Source organism: Perognathus longimembris, chromosome 2 (assembly GCF_023159225.1).
Source record: "Perognathus longimembris pacificus isolate PPM17 chromosome 2, ASM2315922v1, whole genome shotgun sequence".
Classification (NCBI taxonomy): Eukaryota; Metazoa; Chordata; class Mammalia; order Rodentia; family Heteromyidae; genus Perognathus; species Perognathus longimembris.
The window spans coordinates 88470162-88493455 of NC_063162.1; the positions used below are offsets into that span (position 1 = coordinate 88470162).

At 40.3% G+C, this 23294-nt stretch overlaps 1 protein-coding gene across 3 annotated transcripts in view; it reads left to right on the forward strand.

Moving 5' to 3' along the window:
- The window catches only part of Igf2bp3 (insulin like growth factor 2 mRNA binding protein 3), a 104856-nt gene extending 81750 nt beyond the window's left edge, over window positions 1-23106 (forward strand). For 2 of the 3 annotated variants that reach the window (XM_048339688.1, XM_048339691.1), the window contains 6 exons: window positions 2072-2197; window positions 13226-13342; window positions 15033-15107; window positions 18798-18929; window positions 19518-19631; window positions 21081-23106. In XM_048339688.1, coding sequence (XP_048195645.1) covers window positions 2072-2197; window positions 13226-13342; window positions 15033-15107; window positions 18798-18929; window positions 19518-19631; window positions 21081-21179 — 663 coding nt within the window. In that variant the 3' untranslated portion in view covers window positions 21180-23106. The remainder of the gene's footprint in view (window positions 1-2071; window positions 2198-13225; window positions 13343-15032; window positions 15108-18797; window positions 18930-19517; window positions 19632-21080) is intronic. The other variant, XM_048339689.1, reaches the window with a different exon arrangement.
- Window positions 23107-23294: the final 188 nt, after the last annotated feature.

A 23294-nucleotide genomic window follows, 5' to 3' on the forward strand; every position in this document is an offset into this window, starting at 1 on the left:
CATTTAAAGGACACTCTAGAATGAATGTGGGCTTTGGAGGCATATGAACTGGACTTGAGTTCCATTCCAGTCAGTGATGAACTGAAGCCCTCTTTCCTTTAGTCATTCTCTGAGGCTTTTTCCTCACCTGTGAAATGGAGTTGTGATAAATCTTGCATGTTTATTAGGTTTGCAGTAGTTACAGCTCATATAAAACTACTGTATTTCAAGCTACTCAGGGGGGTGAGATCTGAGGACTGTGGTTCAAAACGGGCCTGCTGAGAGACTTATATCCAACGAATCCCCTTCTCTTTGCCCCCCCCCCCCAAAAAAAAACAAAACCACAAGTGCTCAAGTAGTAGAACCGTAGCCTTTTGGGTGGGGAGAGCTAAGGAAGCCAGGCATCAATGGCTCATAACTGTAATCCTAGCTACTCAGAAGGCTGAGATCTGTGGATCAAGGTTCACAGACGGCGCAGGAAAATCTGTAAGACTATTAGATCCAATTAACCACCAAAAAATGGGAAGTAGAGCTGTGGCTCAAGTGGTAGAGCACTAGCCTTAAGCACAAAAACCCAGGCCCTGAGTTCAAGCCCTAGTAGTGGCACCAAAAGGGAACACCAGATTTTAAGATGTAGAGCACCTGTTGTGAAGCAAAGTCCCTGCGTTCAAACTGGAGTACTGCCAAAAATAAAAGTACAGGTTTAAGAGCCTGGCATGGTGGCACACACCACTAACCCTAGCTACTTACTTGGGAGGCTGAGTGAGTCAGGTAGATTTTGAGTTCAAGGCCAAAATGAGCAATTTACGAAGGCCCTATGGCAGTACTAAGATGAACAAAAACAATGATGGCCCTATGTTAATAATAACATTTAGGGTCTAGAAGTGCAACTCAGTAGTAGAATACTTACTTCATGCACAACGCTTTCCACTATAAAATAGAAATCACAGCTAAGGTCTAAAATTTACTAGTTCTGCATATAAAACTTGGAGACATGAGAATGTTAAATAACAAAATATTCTGTGCAGTGTTTCTTGTCTGTTAAAGTCAATTCATGACATTCTTTAATGTGTGGAATGGTGCTGAAAATGAGAATTTGGAAATTTGTTTAAAAAAAACAGCCCATCTGAAGTTTTCAAATAAATGCATTAACATTTTTCCATGGGGTCTCTTGTATGAAACAGTAAACCTGAAGTAAGGCAGATGTGACACTGTTAGCCCTTGTGGGAAGAGCTGGATACTGCCTAATTTCAGGTTCTGCTTGTCCAGGCGCTTTAGACTCACCTGGTGCAGCCCCAGTTTACCCAGCTTTCATTTCCTCTCTCCATCTTTTTCAACTCTTACCAAATGAAACAAAATCCCCTTAGCGGCTATGACATATATTCCAAAGATCAATTTATCTGCAGTAGTTACATGAAAATGGGACATAATTCCCAGACTTTTAGGCTTATAGGTTCAAGGAGTAAAAAAGATCTTTGCACACTGGTTCCATGTGTCTGATACTTTCATAGAGCAAATCTTGTTGACTTACCTTTCCAATGAATTCAAACTGAATTTACAGGGTTCCCATAGCCAATAGTACTATTCTTTCTGTCTGATCCCTGTGGGCTGCTGGTGTGAGAAATGAAGGTGCTACTCTTTTTCCTCAAGGTACCTCAATGCAATGGATATAGGGGAATGGTGGCAAACCACCCCACAAATTAAAAATGCCACGATTTGTAAATAGCTGTAAACTCAAGTACAGTTCCAAGGAAAGGGGCTGGGAATATGGCCTAGTGGTAAAGTGTTTGCCTTGTATACATGAAGCCCTGGGTTTGATTCCTCAGCACCACATATATAGAAAAAAGCCAGAAGTGGCGCTATGGCTCAAAAGGTAGAGTGCTAGCTTTGAGCAGAAAGAAGCCAGGGACAGTGCTCAGGCCCTGAGTCAACAGCCCAGGACTGGCAACAAAAACAAAATAAATAAACCAAGGAACACCTGCTTAGTACTTTTTATTAGCCAGGAGGGTATAATCTGAACACTGTCACTTAGAAGTGCTCACTTTGAGGTTTTTTAATTGCCAAATTAAAAAGGATGTTTTTACCATTGCAGCTTCAAGCACATTTAATTCCTGGATTGAATCTGAATGCCTTGGGTCTGTTCCCACCCACTTCAGGGATGCCACCCCCCACCTCAGGGCCCCCTTCAGCCATGACTCCTCCCTACCCACAGTTTGAGGTAAGGTCACTGGCCTCTACGTGCTTTGTGGGTGAGTGGGATCCAATCAGGCAGACACTGCCTTGTGGCCCTCCAGTAGTGTGGCGTTTGGTGCTACCAGGGAACAGTCTTGATGGGGGAACCATGTGTCCATGTGGGCTCTCTTTTGTTTGAAGCCAGTGCTCTCTAGTTCTTGTCAATAGGACCTTTTAATTTGATCCAGTGAGAGTAATTTGATCCTAGTGAAAGTAATAAGCTTGAGTTGTTTTGAAGTTTTGGGTTTTATTTTTTGTTTTGTTTTTGATGAGAAGGTTGTCGACAAGTATTGAAATGTTTGTAATTTTATGGAACAGGAAAGGGTTTGTTGTTGTTGTTGGCTGCTATTGGTTTGGTTTGGTGCTTTTTTGCAGGTGAATAGTTGAAGTGAAATACTTTTAATTGTTAAAGAAAAAGTGTTTATAAAGGCTTCTCGCTGTGTGTAGTGGTAGATGCCTGGGATCTCAGCACTCAAACTGAGGCAGGAGGATCACAAGTTCTAGGCCAGCATGTTACTTAGTAAAATCCTGTCTCACAACAAAAATGGTTTCCTTCTTTGCTACCTGGAAGTTTACTGCCTTAAAAGGTCAAGAAGATCTGGGTGTTGGTGGCTCCTGCCTGTAATCCTATCTCTTCAGGAGGCTGAGATCTGAGGAGTGCAGTTCAAAGTCTGCCTGGGCAGCAAAGTCCATGAGATTCTTATCACCACTAAACTGCTTAGGAAAAGATGGAAGTGGCACTGTGGCACAAGTAGAGACAGTGCCTAGTCCTTGAGTTCAAGTCCCAGGACCAGTCCCCCCCCCCAAAAAAAAAAAAAAAAAAAGGTTAAGCAAAACTGGGACATGATTGGTTTCTGCTTTGACTATACAGTTTTTAGTTCATGAGCTAAGATAACTTTGCATGTAATTCTGTATTTGTGTACTATATCATACGTGTGTACACACATGCAAATATTAAACAACTTTTAATTTTGTGAGGAGGTAGATTATGTGAGAAATCTTATTTCTGTATCAATTCTTAAAGATGACATTTTACCTGGGAAATAGACCAGGTATAGTATGAAAACAATGGCACCACAGCAGAGACCTAACACTGGAAATTATCATGAAAATAACTCAAAATTAAGTTTCATTATCAATGATAATAGATGATAGACCTTCAAGTGAAATAGAGTTGAAAACATTCTAGGATCTTCCATCACAAATTTGTCTTTATATCTTTCCCTTGTTTGTCTCTTAATATTTTGAATAGTAACTCCTAAACCAATTCAGGAAAATATCCAAATGGATTAGATTAAGGATTCCATTTTGTCATTGCCTAGGATAAATACGAGTGAAACGCCCTTGCAATTCTGCATGGGGCACTGATTACTCGATTGTCTGTGTCTTATCTCAGCAGGAATAAAGATTCTCATTTCTGTCCTTGAGCTTGATATGCTGGTAGGTGGTTGGAACTCTTGCTCTCTGGCAGTGTTTCTTCCTTTGTCTGTATCCTCCCCTGTGACTCACTTGTCATTTCCTATATGTCTATTTGGAAGATGTAGCAAATCCAATGATAGCCATCAAATGGCTATAAATTGGGCACAGTGGTGTACATCTATAATCCTAGCTATTCAGGACGCTGAGATGGAAGGACTGCTTGTACCCCACACATTTGAAACTAGCCTGGGTAACACAGCATGTCTTTTTTTCCAAAAATATATTTTTTAAAAAAGCAAAATTTCAGGGGCTGGGGATATGGCCTAGTGGCAAGAGAGCTTGCCTCATATACATGAGGCCCTGGGTTCGATTCCCCAGCACCACATATACAGAAAACGGCCAGAAGGGGCGCTGTGGCTCAAGTGGCAGAGTGCTAGCCTTGAGCAAAAGGAAGCCAGGGACAGTGCTCAGGCCCTGAATCCAAGCCCCAGGACTGGCCAAAAAAAAACAAAAAAAACAAAAAAGCAAAATTTCAACTAGTGTCAAATATGAATGTATTCATACCTTATTTGAAGCTCCCCAGTATAAGTAAAGGCAGTCTGAAGTAGCTACTATGCTTAATATCCTTATACTAAAGGAATCTAGAAGAAAGAGCTCTGATATGGGAGTCCAGGCCTAGCCTTGCTCTGTCTTGAGTTTGTCACTGAAGTTTAGATCTCGGTTTGCTCTGGGTCTGTTATCTCACCAGCATAAGGAAAGCATGCACAAGATGGACATTTGAAGACTTGGGTCAAACATTTCTGGTGACAACAGAGCTCAGTAATAGGAAAATTTGAAGGGGTAAATTAGGAAATATAAACTCTTTAACATGCCCACTAGTTTATTACAACTAAGATATTTTTGTCATAAGACTGATGTACATGAAGTGTTAGGGCAGATGTATCCCTCACTTCTTTTAAGTGGCCCTTATGTAGAGTTATGATTTGCTTATCATATAAAGTAATTGTTCTAGATAAAGTCAAGTGTAATGAGCATTTCTGCTAGCTGCCCAAAGCAGCTACTCTGGACAGATCACTCAACTGCTATGCTGCTCACACTCCTTTGTATACTGAAGTGTACCTTTTACCATTTCTTTCCCTTTCTACACCTTCTCCTACTGATGATGGGATCCAGTCAGCAAAGCCTCTTCCATTAAAGGTGGTATCCTTGTAGAATGTTCTGGAACATCTGTCCTTTAAAATTACACATATATTTTCCAGTTATAAAAGATGATCATTAACAGGAACATTGTCCTGTTTTGAAATTTTCCCCTCAAGGATGTTCACCTGTATAACCACAGTGTTATTACTGTCAGGAAATTCAACACATTATCATCTCCTATGTTGCTATTCTTAGGTTGATATAGTTCCAAAAATGCACTGTATAGTTGTATACTTTCAGTCGAGTCCATCAAGGGCCATATGCTGCATTGAGTTAGACCCCTTTAAAAAATCTCTTTAACAGTACACTGGGCCCTCTCCTCCCTTTCTTTTTACATAGCATTACATGTTTTGAAAACTCGCATGCCAGTGGGTTATAGGATGCACCTTAACTTTTTATTTCCTGCCTGCAGGGGATTAGGGTCCCATCATCCCACACTGTCTTACTGTGTCACTTCAGGAAGGAAAGGAAGTCAGTTCGTCTCATGATTAAGGCGGTACCAAATTTTCCATTTGTTATGTGAGTCATCAGTAGCACTTTGAAAAGATGATCTTTGTCAGTCACCTGAGTTTCATACCTATTGCTGCCATGTGCTCAAATCAATCACACTAGTTTTCTTTCATTCTTTCCATTCATTCATTGGCAGTCTTGTGTACAGCATATACAGTCCCCCACCTAGAGAGGAAATGGTTTCATCTGTAGGTACATTAGATCTGCCCTAGGCTAAATCAGGGTCCCCAGGGGAAAGGCATCCCTTTGTAAAGTGTCCCAGGTGACTGCACTGTGCACCAGGCCACAGCTGCCTTGGGTTGAAACGGGGTGGGAGATTGTGTCCTGCTTACCATGAATGAAAACCTCAGTGGGAGCAAGCAGCTGCCCAGCTTATAAAGGCTGTCCGGTCACTGTAGCTCATTTCACTGTCAAGAGCTGATGCTCTACAGAGAATGTTTACTTGTTTGGAGAAGGGACTGAAGCATTGGAATATTTTCTGCCAACACCAGTGTTAGAAAAGATTTAGAGTAAGTATAAACACTCACCACTTCTGTGTGTCCCTCTTTTACCTTGTTCTGTGTTTTATTTTAAAAATAATTAAAAGGAAAAAAAAAAAGGCCATGTAAATTCTAGCTACTCAGGAGGCTGAGATTTGAGGATCATAGTTCAAAGCCAGCTCAGCCAGAAGTTTGTGATATTCTCATCTCTAATTAACCACCAAAAAGCAAGAAGTGGAGGTGTAGCTCAAGTGATAGTAGGTAAAGCACCAGCCTTGGGTGAAAAAGCCAGGTGAGTATGTGAGGCATGGAGTTCAATCTCCAGTACTTTCACACACAAAAAGGGGAAAACACAAAACAAAATAACACCTTCATCTCTGGACCAGTCATTCTAGGTCATAGGTGTACACCAAGCCCCAAGCCACTGAGGTTCTTTGTCTGTTCCCACTCTTCTGATTACACTCTGGCACATATGTATCAGGAGCAGGTTTGTCTGTGTGCTTAAGGATTCCTCATGAGAAGAGCACAAGGGCAGATAGACGGCCTATGGTGGCAATCTCCCTTCTAGGACTGTTCCTATCTGTTTAGCATGCCATTCCCCCACCCAGTGTAACTACTTAAGCTCTAGCCTTTGGCTTCCATTCTAGCCAACAAGAAGCACAAAAGATCAAAAATTGGGAGGATCATCCTCTAAGGATAAGGCCTGAAGAGATAGCTATTTAACACTTCCACTGGCCAAAGCAGAACCCCTGGCTTTGTGTGTCAACAAGAGAAAGTGAGAAAACACCTTCACGGGGCAGCCATGAGCCTAGTAAGCACAGGCTGTATCACTAAAGGGACATCTGCTGGACCTGGTAGTATATCCTGTTAAAGGAGCATCCAGAATCCTGGGCGGGGGTGGGGGTGAGAAGCAAGCCTTTAAATTGTGCAAAAAAAGGAAAAGAGGACCAACATCAATTTGAAAGGGGAAATCTCATACTCCAAATTCCACCACTACAGGTTATTTCACGTAAATAAGAGGTAAAATACCAGTATTCAGACAAAATGTCTCCGGACACACACACACACACACACGCACGCACGCACGCGCGCGGAATGTGTAGATATTAGTTACTGTGAAGTAGTTGTCTGGCAATGTTTAAGGGAACAATTCCTTAACAAGTTCTCAAGGCAGGGGAATTAGCTATGATGCCTTCACTGTCTACTTTTAGATTTTATTGTTTTTTGAATCTAGATCATAGATACAATATTACTGTCTTATCTGCAGTCTTGCTGTCTGTGCTGTGACGTAATCTAGTTGACTGTGGTCCAAAAATAACTGACTCAAGGGAGAGAATCTCATTCACTTAACACCCGCAATCTCTAATTTTCTTTTTTATTGTTATTACTCTAGTTGAACCCAATTTATAAATTAAATTATTATAGGAACAATAGTACTTGTAGGATTTGGTACTGTTGGCAGTTTTAGGACCTGTTGGAAGTTTTGGAGAAAGAGAGTCCACTGTATTTCCTGTTATACGCACCTAGTGGTCACACATTTTGAAATATATTTAAGATACTGTTTTTAAAGGCAACTAAAGAGGTATCAAATTTTCTTATTATATTTCTTTTGACTTTCTCACTATTATTGCTGAAGAATATGGTATTGTGGGATCTGTGGTGTGTTTTTTTTCTTCCTTTTTTTGTGTGTGGTATTGGGGTTTAAACGGAAGGGCCTTGATTTGGGTTTGCACCATACCACTTGAGCCACATCTCCAGCCTAGCATTTCACTGTTTTTGTTTTCTTTTTTAAGTGTAGTACTGTGGACCTTTCTGCCTAGGCTGGCTTCAAACATCAATCTTTTAGCTTTCTGAGAGCTCAGATTAAAGGCATGAGCCAACTGGTAGCAGGCTTGTGATGTCGTTTTGAAGAAATGGGAACAAACAATAGTTGATGTATTTTCTTTCAGCACTTTGTTTTTTTCCTTTTTGGGCCAGTACTGGAGTTCACACTCAGGGCCTTGGGCTCTCTCATGGTATTTTCCTCTCAGCTGATACTCTTACCACTTGAACTATGCCTTCAATCCAGCCTGTCTTAGCATTTTTAAGCTATTCTTCTGTGCATCCTATTATCTGGTTTTGCTGATGAGACTCTCATTATTCCTGCTTGGGGAATTACTTGAGTAGGGGATTACTTACCTAGTAACACCCTGGGTTTGATCCCCAGCATCAAAAATAAAGAGAAGTGTGCTGTTCTTAGATGCTATCTCAGAAAAGGCAGATTATTTGGCATTATCTTACCTTGGTGTCCTGTAAATTGAGTCAGTCTCTGCTTTAACTTTAAATAGATATTGATGGCTGTTAGAAAGAAGCTGATTCTGTGTTTTTATATATTATTTCCTCCATCTTTCTATTTTTCTCCTTCCTGCTTTGTAACATTAGAGGAGAATGCTGTATCTTGTCTTTGGATAAGCTCCTATCTCTGTTCCATTCCAGAATTCTGCCCACTCATCCTTCTACAATATTCTTCTTTTTCCCTGAGCCTGCCAGATTGCTTTTTCCAGTAGAGCCAATGGGCTGGCTCTTCTCCTAGACAAAAAGCCTCTAGTTCCTGCTGGGCAGCCGGCTCGCGCAGTACTTAATTGGCAAACCTCTAGTTTATAAATGACAGGAAATGCTCCTTTCAGAAATGCTCAAACAGTAGGGAAGAGGGAATTGGCAGCTAGTGAGGCAGAGCAGGAGCTGGCATTGGCATTGGCATCGTGCACATTGCCCTAGCTGGATGGCGCTGGCAGCTTGCAGTTGGGTTGGCAGGAGTAAACCTAAGGGCTGTTGTCTCCAAAATCTGATAGCCTCTTTGGAGTCTTCCCAAAAGTCTCCAGAATGATAATGTAACCTTCAAACTGCTAACTTCTGCTGGTGACAAGATGAGTACTTCTTTTTTAGGTCTAATTCATTTTAAGGCACTCTATAAGAAACAGGAGAGTTTCTGAATTGAAATTCCAGCTTTTATTTAAAAAAAAAAAAAGGAAATTCCAACTTTTAGATGAAAGAATTTTCATGAAGTCTCGCAGTTCTTAGGGTTTCTCATAGTGAGTGTTTCCTCCTTTGTTGGTAAACAGTCCCCAAGTAAATAACTCCCTGAAATCCTCAGAGAGGCCTTCATTGTTGAGTTTGGGGGAGGGACTTACTTTGCCTCTTTTTTTTTTTTTTGGAGACTTCAGTAATTTTTTTCAAGTCATGAAGTTGAGTCAATTTACTCTCAGTCCCAGACAAAAATTCCATTTAAAAACAAAATGCGCCCCCCCCCCCCCCCCCGGCCAAATATGTACTTTACAAGCAAAAGGGCAGCAGCACTGGCATCCTTCCAAGTTCCTGGAGGCTGACCCTGTTGGCTAGCATGCAGGTCTCCGTGCCTTTGTGATTAGGCTTTGTTCCCCACAAAGTAAATACACTTAACCTCACTGTTTGTTCATACTTCTATCTCTTCACAATGCATGAGTGGGAACTTACATGCTGGCAGACTTCAGCAGTTATGCAAGTTTAGCTGCCGCAACTTTGTTCTATGATTTCAAGCCATAGCACTGCGTTTGCCAAGAAGCTCAAAGGAGCTTTTGCTGGTAGGCAATCTGGCAGAAGCCCACTGGAAAGCAGCTTATATCCTGTGACTATCCTTCACCCTAAAGAATGGATCAAGGTTGTTTTTTTTAAATTGTATTAAAAATTAGTGTTATGACATTTTCATATATGTATATAATTATTTTGATCATGGACCCTCCTCCATTACCCTCTTGTGTACCTAGCCATTCCCATTAATGGACCCACTAGTCACCCTCTACTTCCATATCTTTTTCTTAAAATTATGGATTCCACATGAGTGAGAAAAAGTGTCTGGGTCTGGATTATTTTTGTTCACATAAACCATTTTCTTGAAAATGACATTTTATCTTTCTTGGTGGCTGAATAAAACTGTTGTGTGTCTATATCCAATCATTTTCTTTTTCTGGTCATCTGTTGATAGGCACTTAGATTCCACAAGTTAGCAATGGTACTGCAGGAAATATGGGGATGGCAGGCATCTCTCTCCAAGATTCCTTCATATCCCCAGCGCCATATATATAGAAAACGGCCAGAAGTGGCGCTGTGGCTCAAGTGGTAGAGTGCTAGCCTTGAGCAGGGACAGTGCTCAGGCCCCGAGTCCAAGCCCAGGAGAGGCCCCCCCCCCCCCCCAAAAAAAAAAAGATTCCTTCATATACTCTAGCTAGATCACTGCAGTGGTCCTGTTTTATTTTGCAGAAACCTCCATAGTGATTTTGAAAAGTGGCTCTACTAGTTTACATTCCCACTGTGTATAAATGTTCCTTATGAAAAAGGTTTTGAAAAAAGGGTTCAATGGGGCTGGGAATATGGCCTAGTGGTAAAGTGCTCACCTTGTATACATGAAGCCCTGGGTTTGATTCCTCAGCATCACATATATAGAAAAAGCCAGAAGTGGCACTGTGGCTCAAGTGGTAGAGTGCGAGCCTTGAGCAAAAAGAAACCAAGGACAGTGCTCAGGCCCTGAGTTCAAGCCCCAGGACTGGCAAAACAAACAAGAAGGGTTCAATGGAGTTCAATCCAAGGAGCCTGTAAAAAGAGGATAGATAGGATTCTACATTATTTGACAGGTTCTGTTGCTCTATTCTCAAGCTATCGTGGGACATTTTTTAAGTCAATATATTAGTTCTTTACAGTAATTGACCATTTCAGTTAATATTCTGGTCCTTTGACTACCATTCCTTTCCCAACACTTGCATGTTTGCTTTTGGGGATGAAGGAAGAACTAGATTTGGATTTAGGGTCTTGGCATTCACAAGGCTAGATTTCTATCCCCTAAGCCACACATCTCCACCTCCAGCCCTGGTTTTGCTATTTTGGAGATAGGAGTTTTGGTGACTTTTCTTTTGACCTGCAATCCTCCAGATTACGGCCTCCTAAATAGCAAGGATTAGAGGCATGAACCATAAGTTTTTGGCAGTAGTGGAAATTGAACTCAGGGCCCTTCTATTTGCTAAGCAGGCACTCTGCCACCCAAGCCAAACCTCCAACTCCTTTTGCATTGACTATTTTCAAGGTAGGGTCTTGCTTTATGTTTGATTGGCCTGGGCTTTATTTGTCCTACTTCTGCTTCAGATGTTCACTAAGCCAGTCCTCTCACGAGCTTCATTTTGTCCAGGGTAGCCTTAAACCTCAACTTCTTACTCTTTGCCTCTTAAGTAGTTAGGATACAGGCTTGTGGTTCTCTACTTGGGTGTTCTATCTTCTTAATCTTCATATTGGATTTGTAACCTTTCATCTTTGTGCCCTGCAAGTTAACAAAAACATAGTAGCCTTTCATTACTATGTCAGAAAATTAAGTTTTGTTCAGCTTTTGAGGCCTCATGGTGTCCATCTCTGTGGTGTTCTAGGCTAAGACACATGCTGTGGCTGTATTTTTGAGGCTGGGACTCTTACTCCAAGAATGATGTACAGGATGATGGTTAAATTTTTCCCCTGAAAAGATTTACAAGTTGTTCTCTGGGATCATCATCAGAAAAAAAGGAGTTTTAAACAAATGTAGTTTTTCTTTATGGAATTGGTGAATCGTGCCATTGATTGATATATTTTTAAGTTAGCTGTTAGCTTAAAGCCCTATGCATGTTAACAGATTTTGATTTCACCTTATGTTAATGTTCAGATCCCTATGCTCTTATTTTTTCACTGTCTGTTGCTTTATCTTTCAAATTATGTATTTTATAAGCAGCATGAAATTCTGGAATGAGGCCCAAGAAACAAGCAACACAATAGTCACAGTGAAGTACTATGGGGAAGATGTGGGCTAATTACAGTTTAGATTTAACCCAACCATTTAAAAGAATCTTATCATTTCGAAGCTAACAACAAAACTTTATTATTTATATTGTTATTTACATTTAGTTAGAACACAATATGGATGTTTTTAGTAAAATAATTAGATACTACTTGAAAAAATTAGTCAGCATTCACTTAACATGCGTGATAAAGGGCCAAATGACATTGCGCACACTTCATGGTCAATGTCAGCATTGATTTAGTTGGTTCACTCAATTATAAAACAAGAAAAGACTTATGATGTCGGGTGAATATATAAGACACTGCAATGTAATTCCTTCCAGAGAGGCACTCACTCTTCCTATGACCTGTAAGTTCTGGAGAATAAAACAGTTTTATTTGCTAATGGATATGTAAGAGAGATGATTTGGTTAGACCGGCCATGAAAGGACCCTATCACAGGTTGAGAGTTTAGTGAGTAGCACTTGACAAATGCAAAGTCTTGAGTTCAAACCACAATTCTGCCAAAACCAACAGAAACCCAAAAGTTAAGCTGGGCACTGATGTCCCATGCCTGTAAATCTAGCTACTCAAGAGGCTGAGGTCTGAGGTTGTGGATTGAAGCCATCCTGGGCAGCAAAGCCTGTGAGATTGTTATATCTAATAAACTACCAAAAAAGCCGAAAAAACAAATGCTGTGGCTCAAGTGGTAAAGCACTAGCCTTGAGGGAGATAAAAATAAGCTCAGACAGTGCCCCGGCCGTAAGTTCAAGCCTTGGGACACCAAAAATAAAATCTAAAAGTATAACCTACACACATTCAGGGATGGAGATGGTGTTCTTAAATGCTGCCATGTTTGCTGATTTGTAGCCCAGAATTTCATTTACTTGTCAAGAAACTACCTTGGGATATACAGTGGTTGGGAGATAGTAGTTGTTAATGCAGTTTTGTCATTTTCACCTGTATCTTTCAAATCTGCATATTCAGTGGCACTTTAAAGTTTAAGAAAATTATGTAAAGTGAAATTAAACCACAAATTCCTTTCAGAATGTGTATGCACAATACCCCTTGACTTCTTTGGCAAACTCTTGTCAACTTTCTTAGTGATACTACTGTGTAAGAATATGCTTATCTGGGCTGGGAATATGGCCTAGTGGCAAGAGTGCTTGCCTCATATACATGAAGCCCTGGGTTCAATTCCTCAGCACCACATATATAGTAAAGGCCCGAAGTGGCGCTGTGGCTCAAGAAGTAGAGTGCTAGCCTCGAGCAAAAAGAAGCCAGGGACAGTGATCAGGCCCTGAGCACAAGCCCCAGGACTGGCAAAAAAAAAAAAAAAAAGAGAGAGAATATGCTCATCCTGAAGGTGATGATTTATAAAGAACAAAAATAAACTTGGCTGGGCACTGGTGGCTCAGGCCTATAATCTTTACTATTCAAGAGGCTGAGATCTGAGAATCATGGTTCAAAACCAGCCAAGGCAGCAAAGTCTATGAGACTCTTATCTCCAATTAACTACACCAAAGGGCTGGAGCTGTGGCTCAAGTGGCAGATTTATGGCAAGTAAACATGTACATATTGGCTTTCTTTTTTAACAGCAATCGGAAACGGAGACTGTGCACCTGTTTATTCCAGCCCTATCAGTCGGCGCCATAATCGGCAAGCAGGGCCAGCACATCAAACAGCTTTCTCGATTTGCAGGAGCTTCAATTAAGGTACTGTTTTGCCAACCATGGCTGTCTTGGTTCTTCAAGCAAATTACAGAGAGATGAGTCTTCTATCCACTTGATTATTTCAATTGAAAGTAGCAGGCTGTTTTGGATTACATAGGGTATGACAGAAAACTCCAACAACTGTGGCTTTAAAAAGGTGAGTTAACTTTTCTCTCCAGAAAAATCTTGTCTGGCAGTGCAGAACTAGATGATATCTCTGCCCCACCAAGGCCTTGAACTCCCTATTTCCCTCTAGCTCATCATCTTCCCCAGGAATGACCTTTTATACATTCAAAGCTTGTCAGTGCTCTGCATGTCAGTTTTGGAGGGAGAAAGCAGAATTTCATTTAAAAATACTTTTTTATGTAAACGTGGGGAAAGGTCTTAGAAGACTGAAATAATTGGCAGTGGTCATTTTCAAATGTGGAATTTGAGGTGGCTTGGGTGGGGAGTCAGTAGTGAGGCTTGAACTCAGGGCTTGGGTGCTTTTTTGCTCAAGGCTAGTTAGTGCTCTATCACTTTGAGCCACAGCTTCACTTCTGGTTTTCCTCAGATCTTTGCCTCCTGAGTAGCTAGGATGACCAGGGTGAACCACTGGTGCCTGGCTTGAGGTGACATTTTATTTTTCCTGTTCTATAGTAATGATGCTTTGGTTTGTTTTACACAGTAAGAAGCTGGACATGGTGGCACAAGCCTGTAATTCCAGCATTCAGAAAGTGAAGGCAGGAGAATCACTGAGTTAGAGGCCAGCCTAGGCTAAAAAATACTAAACAAAAATCTTAAAACAGTCTGGGCACCAGTGGCTCAAGCCTGTAATCCTAGCTACTCAAGGAAGCTAAGATCTAAGGATCATTGTTTGAAGCCAACTTGAGCAGGAAAGTCCATAAAACTCGTACTCTTCAATTAACCAACAAAAGTCAGAATTGGAGCTGTGACTCAAGTAGTAGAGCATTTACCTTGACCAAAAAAATCTAATGGACAGTGCCCAGGCCCCAGTACTGGTGTGTTTGTGCATATGCACATACATGTACTATCTTACCTATAATTACCTTATACAGCAAATGTCTTATCAATTTTTATTTAAAGTAACACCTATCACCTGGGTCCCAAAATAGTTTCTTCCAATATGTGATTTTATATATTCTGAGAAAACAGAAAAGTCTGACTTCTCCCTTCTCCTGCATAGTTAATGTTATTTCATTTGGCATGGTATGCTAATGAGTGTACTTGCAGATAACTTATGAAGTCCAGAAATCCAGAGTTTGCTTTATAAATTAAATAAATTAAAAAGTACAATCTTGACTATTAATGTGTCCCTCCCCTTAAAAGTTAGGGAAGACTGGGGTGCAGTGGCCTCGCAGTGGTGTGCAGAGTCCCCTGGAGTATAATAGCACAGGCAATTCTGGAGAAGAAGCTCTCCCACTAGTCTAGTTTCTCCAGCTTTCCATTTCTCCATTTGTAAAGTGGAGGTAACTAATGAAGATGCAGGAAGGTTAGCTTTAGGCAGTGCATGCTCATAATATATAATGGAAGCCCCTTGTGATTAAGCCACATTATGCACTGCCTCCTGTTTAATTTCCAGTTGTAAGGCTTTCAGTTGTACATTTTAATCAGGTACGAAGGTCATGCTGGTGGCCTACAGTTTATCAATTACACCTGAAAGTATAACTAGTTGGTGATGGGTCTGTTATAGATTGCTCCAGCTGAAGCACCAGATGCTAAAGTGAGAATGGTGATTATCACTGGACCACCAGAGGCTCAGTTCAAGGTATGTGCTGTGTGTGTGTGTGTAACAAATTATAGGGAAAACAATAATTGCTGCCTATGCAAGTTGGTAACCTGCTTTCCCTGGCAAATGTAGCTGACATTTAAGAAGTAAGCATCAATGAAATCCGTATCATGGGGCTTGAGCTTAGGGCCTGGGCGCTGTCCCTGAACTTTTTTGCTTAAGGCTAGTGTTCTAACACTTGAGCCATAGCACTACTTTCTGGTTTTCAAGTGGTTAATTGGATATCAGAATCTCACAGACTTTTCTGCTTGGTCTGGCTTTGAACTACAATCCTCAGATCTCAGCCTCCAGAGTAGTTAGGATTACAGCGTGAGCCACCAGGCTAGCCAACTCAAGCCTTTTATTTCAGGTGTTCTGTAATTGTTGCTTTACCTGTCTTCCAAAGATGTGAATTTGCTCACTGCACTGTTATCTGTGAAGGTGAGACCTTAAAACTGAAACTTACAAACATGCCTAGTTAATATGTGTTGGAAACTTATTCCAGGATTTTCCTTGCTGTCCCTGAACTGCTATAACCTCACATCTAAACGGCTTCCATTCCTCTTACCATAAGATTAACTGTTAATTCCTATCTGTAGACTAGGCACAAATCACATTACTCCTAATTTTAGATGCAGAAATGGCAGAAGCCTGTTGGACTGAGAGATGGTGTAGCAGAGTGATGAAAGGCCTAAATCTTGGTGGCTAGTCTGGTGGTTCAAATATTAGCTCTGATTTTTACAACCTGTGTGACCACTGGGGCAAGTTACTGTTCTCTCATTGATTTCTTTTTGTTTGTTTTGGCTGGTCCTGGGGCTTGAACTCAGGACCTGGGCACTGTCCCTGAGCTTCTTTTGCTCAAGGCTAGCATTCTACCACTTGAGCCACAGTGCCACTTCTAGCTTTTTGTTTATGTGGTACTGAGGAATCGAACCCAGGGTTTCATGCATGCTAGGCAAACATTCTACCACTCAACCACATTCCCAGCCCTCTTGTTAGTTCTTCATGTATAAAAGCCAGGCATCAGTGGCTCACACTTATAATCCTCGCTACTTGGGAGGCTGAGATCTGAGAAATAGCAATTCAAAGTTAGCTCAGGCAGAAAAGTCCTTGAGACTCAACTACCAAAAAAGCCCGAGTGGAGCTGTGGCTAGTAGTGTACTAGCCTTGAGCAAAAAAGAACAACAACAACAAAAAAGAACACAAAAAAGCTCAGGAATGTACCCAGGCACTTGAGTTCAAGCCCCACCACTGGCACCAAAAAAAACAAAAACAAAACCCAAAAAGCAGAAGAGTATATAAAATAAGGAGAACAGTTATTACTGTGTTGCTGGTGGTGACATTCAGCCAACTCTGGGCAGATCAGACTAAGACTAGGTCAAATTCAAAATTACATAACTTTTAGAATGACTTCTATAAAAAATCATCATGAAGTTGAGTACCAGTGGCTCACACTTATAACCCTAGCTACTCAGGAGGCTGAGATCAGAGGATTGGAGTTTGTTGCTAGTCTAGACAGAAAAGTCAGAGACTCTCATCTTCACTTAACTAGCCAAATGCCAGACTGGAGGTATGTTTCAAAGAAAGAGCACCTGCCATGAGCAAGCAAGTAAAGACAGGATAAAGTCCCAGTACTGACACATACACAAAAATTTTTAGTATGAAATCTCGTCTTAGATAAAAGAAACTACTGGGGCTAGCATATAGCTTAGTGGCAGTGTCTGCCTAATGTACATTAAGAATGAGCAAAACTACAGAATTCTGTTTAAAACATGTATCTTCATCCTACCTACTACTTAGTAGCTATGTAATCTATTTAGCCTTAAACCTACTAATGCAGCCTACATCTTACCACACTTCCCTTACCTCTCATCATCCCTAATGCCTAGGATGTGATAAGCCCTGGATCTATGCTTAGTACCACAATAAAAAGTTTAGGAAATGTTGAAAATATGTACCCTGAAGGATCAGCACTTAATCTGTAATCTTAAAATGTAAATAGTATCATTGGTTATTGCATGTTTCTCCTTGGTGCTGAGCTTTTACTCTTTTATACTGGCTTATATAATGGGAAATTTCAGTTCTTTTACCTGTTTCTTCAAATTCCAAGGATCTGTTAAGTGCAACACCTACACTATTAACAGTTCTCTTTTATTGTGATCAGCGAGAATTCCAAATGAAAGTTTTATTTTAGAAATCTGGAGTAGTAAACTTTTTTTTTTTTACTCATTGTGCTAGGATATGTGTTCTTTAGTTTTGAGAAATGTACTATTTATTTGACATCTTTTTTTTTTTTTTTGCCAGTCCTAGGCCGTGAACTCAGGGCCTGAGCACTGTCCCTGGCTTCTTTTTGCTCAAGCCTAGCACTCTGCCACTTGAGCCACAGCGCCACTTCTGGCCATTCTCTGTATATGTGGTGCTGAGGAATCAAACCCAGGGCCTCATGAATACGAGGCAAGCACTCTTGCCACTAGGCCCTATTCCCAGCCCTGGAGTAGTAAACTTTTTAACCAATAGTTTTTCTCATGAACTCATCAGCTTCTGTTGTGGATAATGTACAACCCTAGGGTCCAGTGCCTTTGTTAATGTTAACACCCATGTGTGTGACATGACATGAAGAGTGGATAAAATTTAGTGTACTGAGGTGAATTTTTTCTCTGTAATCCCACAAAGTGAGTTTAGTGTTTCTGTACCACTGAATTCTCACTACATCTTCAGTTCTTGTGATCTGTCCTGGCAGCTTATCAGGCTAGCCCAAGTCTCATACTTTTTTTCCCTCTGATTTGCTCTGGAATACACCAATTAAGGGTTGTACATATTAGAGTTTCCTGTATATATAATTTAATGGTAGACAGCAGGTAAGTGATAGTATACCAGAATTGTATATGTCAATTTGATTCTGTAGTCTCTTTAAAGCGTAAATCAGCTAAAACTTAAATTTAAATTGGGTATGGTGGCTCGCTCACACCTATAATCCTAGCTACTCAGCAGATCGAGACTAAGAAGACTGTGGTTCAAGACCAGCTGGGCCTTGAAAGCTGGGTGGGTTGTACACTCCTGACATCTCTGATACATAGGAAATATAAAGTGGAGTGAAGCTAGGCATAAACACAGGACCCTGCTTGAAAAAATAAAGGGTGTATGGCTCACATTGTAGAACATCTGCTTGGAAAGTGCAAGATGTTGAGTTCAAACCCCAGTAAAGCCAAAAGAAAAGAAAAGAATAGGAAGGAAGGAAGGAGAGAAAGAAAGAAAGAAAAAGAAAGGAAGGAAGAAAGAAAGAAAAGAAAGGAAGAAAAAGAAAAAAGCATGGCTCTGGCATTGGCTATGTAGTTTTTTCCTTGCTTCTTATTTCCAGAGGAGAGAGGTGTGTTGCCTTTCAGGAATGGAGTGTGAATGGCCATTTGCATATAAAAATGACTTTTTAGCTTGACTACTAGTTGCCATTAGCTGTTTTCATCAGAAAAATGTGGCTTAGCCTTCTTGCTATCTTTAGTTGGCTCTCCTGTGATGCAGCCATTGTTACCCTTTCCAGCGCTCCTAGCCTCTGTGTCTTAACTTCTTCAGCAACCTTCCAGATGTAGATGCATCAGTATAAAGGGCTATTCCAGGTGGGTTTGGGCCTTCTTTAAGTTAACTGACCTTTGTGTTTTAAATATGAGTGACACTGAATAGACATCTCATTTGTAGGCTCAGGGAAGAATTTATGGGAAAATAAAAGAGGAAAACTTTGTTAGTCCTAAAGAAGAGGTGAAACTTGAAGCTCATATCAGAGTGCCATCCTTTGCTGCTGGGAGAGTTATTGGAAAAGGAGGCAAAACGGCAAGTACTTCAGCAAAACCTGTCCAGGGGGTATGAAAGGGAAAACACTGAAAGTTACTTGAGTTCCAAGCCCAGAACTTTGGCTATTTTGTAAAAAGCTGGGCCATCTTGACCAAGATTTGGAGAAGATTGCCTATTATTCCTTGCACACTGGTATCAGCAAGTAGCTGATACATATTTCAGACTGCTTTGTGTGAAGGGATGGTGTAAGGTGTTTTCAACATTGTCTTCTTGGCTTTTACTCTTTGTTATTATACGCTGAAAAGGACATGAACTAAATGCTAACCGAAAAAGCAAATAGTTTCCCATCTTTACCTAACATGGCCTCTTAAGTCATTGTCAAAACGATTTGCAATTTTGAAGTAATGGACAACCAGATCTTAAAATTTGAATGTGGTTTTGCCAATCCCTCATGTTATGGAAAAATCATTTTCTTTAGATGAGCCTTAATTGAATAATTGTCTTAAAATGGGGACAATAGTCTTAAGCTAGTGGATTTAATGGAATTATAAAGCCTGCAGTGTAGTATGTACATAGGGATTAGTAGTTGCTGTGTTTTATGTCACTTATTATGATTCTGTATTTCAGGTGAATGAACTCCAGAATTTGTCAAGTGCTGAAGTTGTTGTCCCTCGTGACCAGACACCTGATGAAAATGACCAAGTTGTTGTCAAAATAACTGGCCACTTCTATGCTTGCCAGGCAAGTGGGCTCTTTGCTCCTTAGATGAAGGCAATTCTGCGTGGATGCTCCCACCTCATTCAATATTTACAAATACTTAATGCCTGGGGGCACTTATATTTTTATTATAAAGAGGGTAAGGTTGTGGTATATTGCTTAGGCTGGCCCCAACCTTCTGGATTCTGTTGATACTGAATTCTTTGCCAACTGTGTACAAATTTGTGGGTGGTCTCCAGGGCCACACTGCTCTGAATTGTTGATTCTGTTTATTTTGTTCACCAGATGATCAGTCACTACATTACACTGATCTGAAGGGTGTTGTAAAACACTTATAGAATAATTTTTCCTCATTCATATTTTAAGACTTCTACAAACCCTAACCTAGTACCTCAGTTTCTATAATAGTAGGATTAAAAATGTGTGTCATTGTCCCAGGCTTAATAGGTACAGTGTAATTTGCCTAAAGCTTCCCCTAGCCATTGCATTTTTATACTGTGTTTCTGAGATAGGGTCTCAATAATTTTGTCCAGACTGCTCTAGAACTCTTGATCCTCTTGCCTCTCCAGAGTAGCAGGGATTATAGGTATATACCACCACATCTGGTAGCTCCCTTTTAGCAGGTGAACCTTTTAAAGACTACCAGCAAACTGACTGGTATGTATTGCCTATTTTTGAATGGATTTCTGTTTTGAAGTTGCTGAAATGGAGGAATAAAAAAACTTTTAGGGGCTTATTACCTATAATCCAAGCCCCTCCAAGAGATGGGGAGGACTTTGGTTCAAACTCAGCCTGGGCAAAAAAAGTTAGCAAAACCCCATCACAACAAAACATGTCAGGCCTGGTGGTACAAACCTGTGATCTTAACTATGGGAGGCTTATGTAGGAGAGGATTAAGGTTTAAGAGCTGCTCATAGATGAAAAAGGTTGAGGCCCTATCTTAAAGAATAAAGCAGGCAGCGCTGGTGGCTCATGCCTAATTCTAGCAAGATCTGAGTGTTGTGGTTCAAAGCCAACCCCGGGCAGGAAAGTCCTCCATGACTCTTATCTCCAATTAACTAACAGAAAACCAGAAGTGGCGCTGTGACTCAAATGGTAGAATATTAGCCTTGAGCTGAAGAACTCAGGGATAGTGCCCAGGCTGAGTTCAAGCCTCATGACCAACCCCCCTCACACTCCACCCCCCCCCCCCCAAAAAAAAGGCAAAAAGGGCTGAAGGTGGGCTTGAATGTATCTCAGTGGCAAAGCATTTCCTAGCAAGTGCAATGTCCTGGGTTTGATCCCCAGTATCAAAAAAGACAAAAAAAAAAAAATACAGTTTAAAAAAAGGGGATGGGCACCTGAAGGGCATGGCTCTAGTGGTAGTGCACCTGCAAGTACAAGGCCTTGAGATCAAACTCCAGTACCACCAAAACACAAAGTTTAGGAACTTTTGATCATGTAGTTTGTTTTCAGAGCAATGTCTTTTTTTAGGTTGCTCAGAGAAAAATTCAGGAAATTCTGACTCAGGTAAAGCAGCACCAACAGCAGAAGGCTCTACAAAGTGGACCACCTCAATCAAGGAGGAAGTAAAGGCTCAGGAAACAGCCAACCACAGAGGCAGATGCCAAACCAAAGACAGATTGCTTAACCAACAGACGGGCGCTGACCCCATCCAGAACCACATGCACAAGTTTTTTCCTAACCAGTTGTTTCTGAGGACCAGGCGACTTTTGAACTCCTGTCTCTGTGAGAATGTATACTTTTATGCTCTCTGAAATGTATGACACCCAGCTTTAAAAAAGAAAAAATAAGGGGGAGGGAGAGAAAGAGCTCTGCATTTCCCTTTGTGATCTCACATATAACAGATATTCTAATTCTTCTTGATATCCCCTATATGGTGCCAGAAATTGGCTTAAATGGTGTAGCCACTAAATTCATCAAATGAATAAATTAAAAGTAGATTGCTCCTAAATCCAATTGTCAAAATTGGATCCAAATACAATTATCACAGGAACTTAGTTAAGTCATTAGCGTAGAAAAACCATTTTATTTTTATCTAACACTAACACAAATAACAAGGGAAGTGCTAAACGGTGTTGGCAGGGGTATTAAATGTGCATTTTTACTCAACTACCTCAGGTACAGTAATACAGTGAAAAGCAAATTGTTCCTTTTTTGAAAATTTTATATACTTTAGGTCCAACCACTTTTTTTAAAAAAAATTAAAATTCAGTAACCTATCAGCTAACAGGCAAATAATTGAGAAATTTTGCTTCTGGCTGGTGACAGTAAAGTAGGAAAATTAATTTTGGGCTTTTGGAGGCTATGAGTGGAAAATCCAACAAGTATTCAAAGATACGGAGCAGTCAGTGCCTATATTTAGGGAGCAGCCATACCATGTATTTCTTGTTTATAGTTGGGAAGTTTTTGATACTAATGGCAAAGTGCTGGCAGGAGGCTTTGGAACAGCTAGTTTAAATGGCTTCAGGAGACTTCAGGATTTTTGTTTAGCTGTGTGATTGAATGCATAAATATGCTTTGTGCTTTTGACTATCACTATATGCATTGATGAAGTTCAGGATTTATACAGGAAAAGCGCGGGCTTGGGCTTGTCTTACAGGATGTTTAACTTGCCAATATACTTCAGACCCAATGACCTACACAAATTCCAGAAGAATTGCTTTGTGAAGAGATAGTAACAGTGTTTGAAGGCACTGTCACGTATTTTGAAGATTCTTAAGCAGTGAATTTTTTTAACTTCATCTAAACTATTACGTAGAGTATAGCAGGACTTCTGTATACCCTGCAAACAGTTATTTGAAAATAAGTCAAAAGGTAGAAAATGCAAGGAAACAGTTTTGTGAATATAATTTGAATGACTGTGAAAACATCTGACTTGTTGTTAGTGAATTCTTTGCCCAGTATGTACAAATTTGTGGGTGGTCTCCAGGGCCATGCTGCTCTCTGAATTGTTTTTCTGTTGCTTTTGTTCACAAGATGATCACAGTCATCACATTATACTGATCTGAAGGGTATTGTAAAACCCTTTAAAAGTCATTTTTCCTCATTCGTATTTCAAGATTAATTTCTACATACTCTAGGTAAATTTTCTGAGGATCAGCATGTAATTTAGACATATGAAAATGATTTGAAATGTCTTCCTAAATACTTTCTAAAAACCAGTTTATTTTGTAGTTTTAGCCAAAAAGTGCCCTTTTCATCATTGAATTCACCTAGCATTCTTTTTTTCCCCATACAATGAATTTAAATTGCTAAAATAAAATCATGGACTTACTTGCTTTTTGGTTGGATTTCAAGTGAGATGTGTTTAAGGCCAGAGCTCTTCTTCAATATTTGATTTTTTCCCCCCAGTATTTGATGTTTTAAAAATACTGACAGGTGCTATATTTATAGCTGCTGGTTTAAATTCTGCCATATTTCACTTCTAGCCTTTCTCTGGCAAATCATGTTTTACTTTCACTTAAGCACCGGGAATTTGGAGTATCTGGTATTAAGAATAATTTTATAATTAAGTTTTGTACTCACCATATGCAGATCATTCCTCATCTATAATGTGCCCCAAATGCAGCTTCATTTTCCAGATACCCTGATGCAGAATAAAATTTTTCATTGTTAGATGCGGCTTGTTTTGTACTATTTTCAGATGAATGTGTATGTTCTACAAACTTGAACAGATTTTTGAAT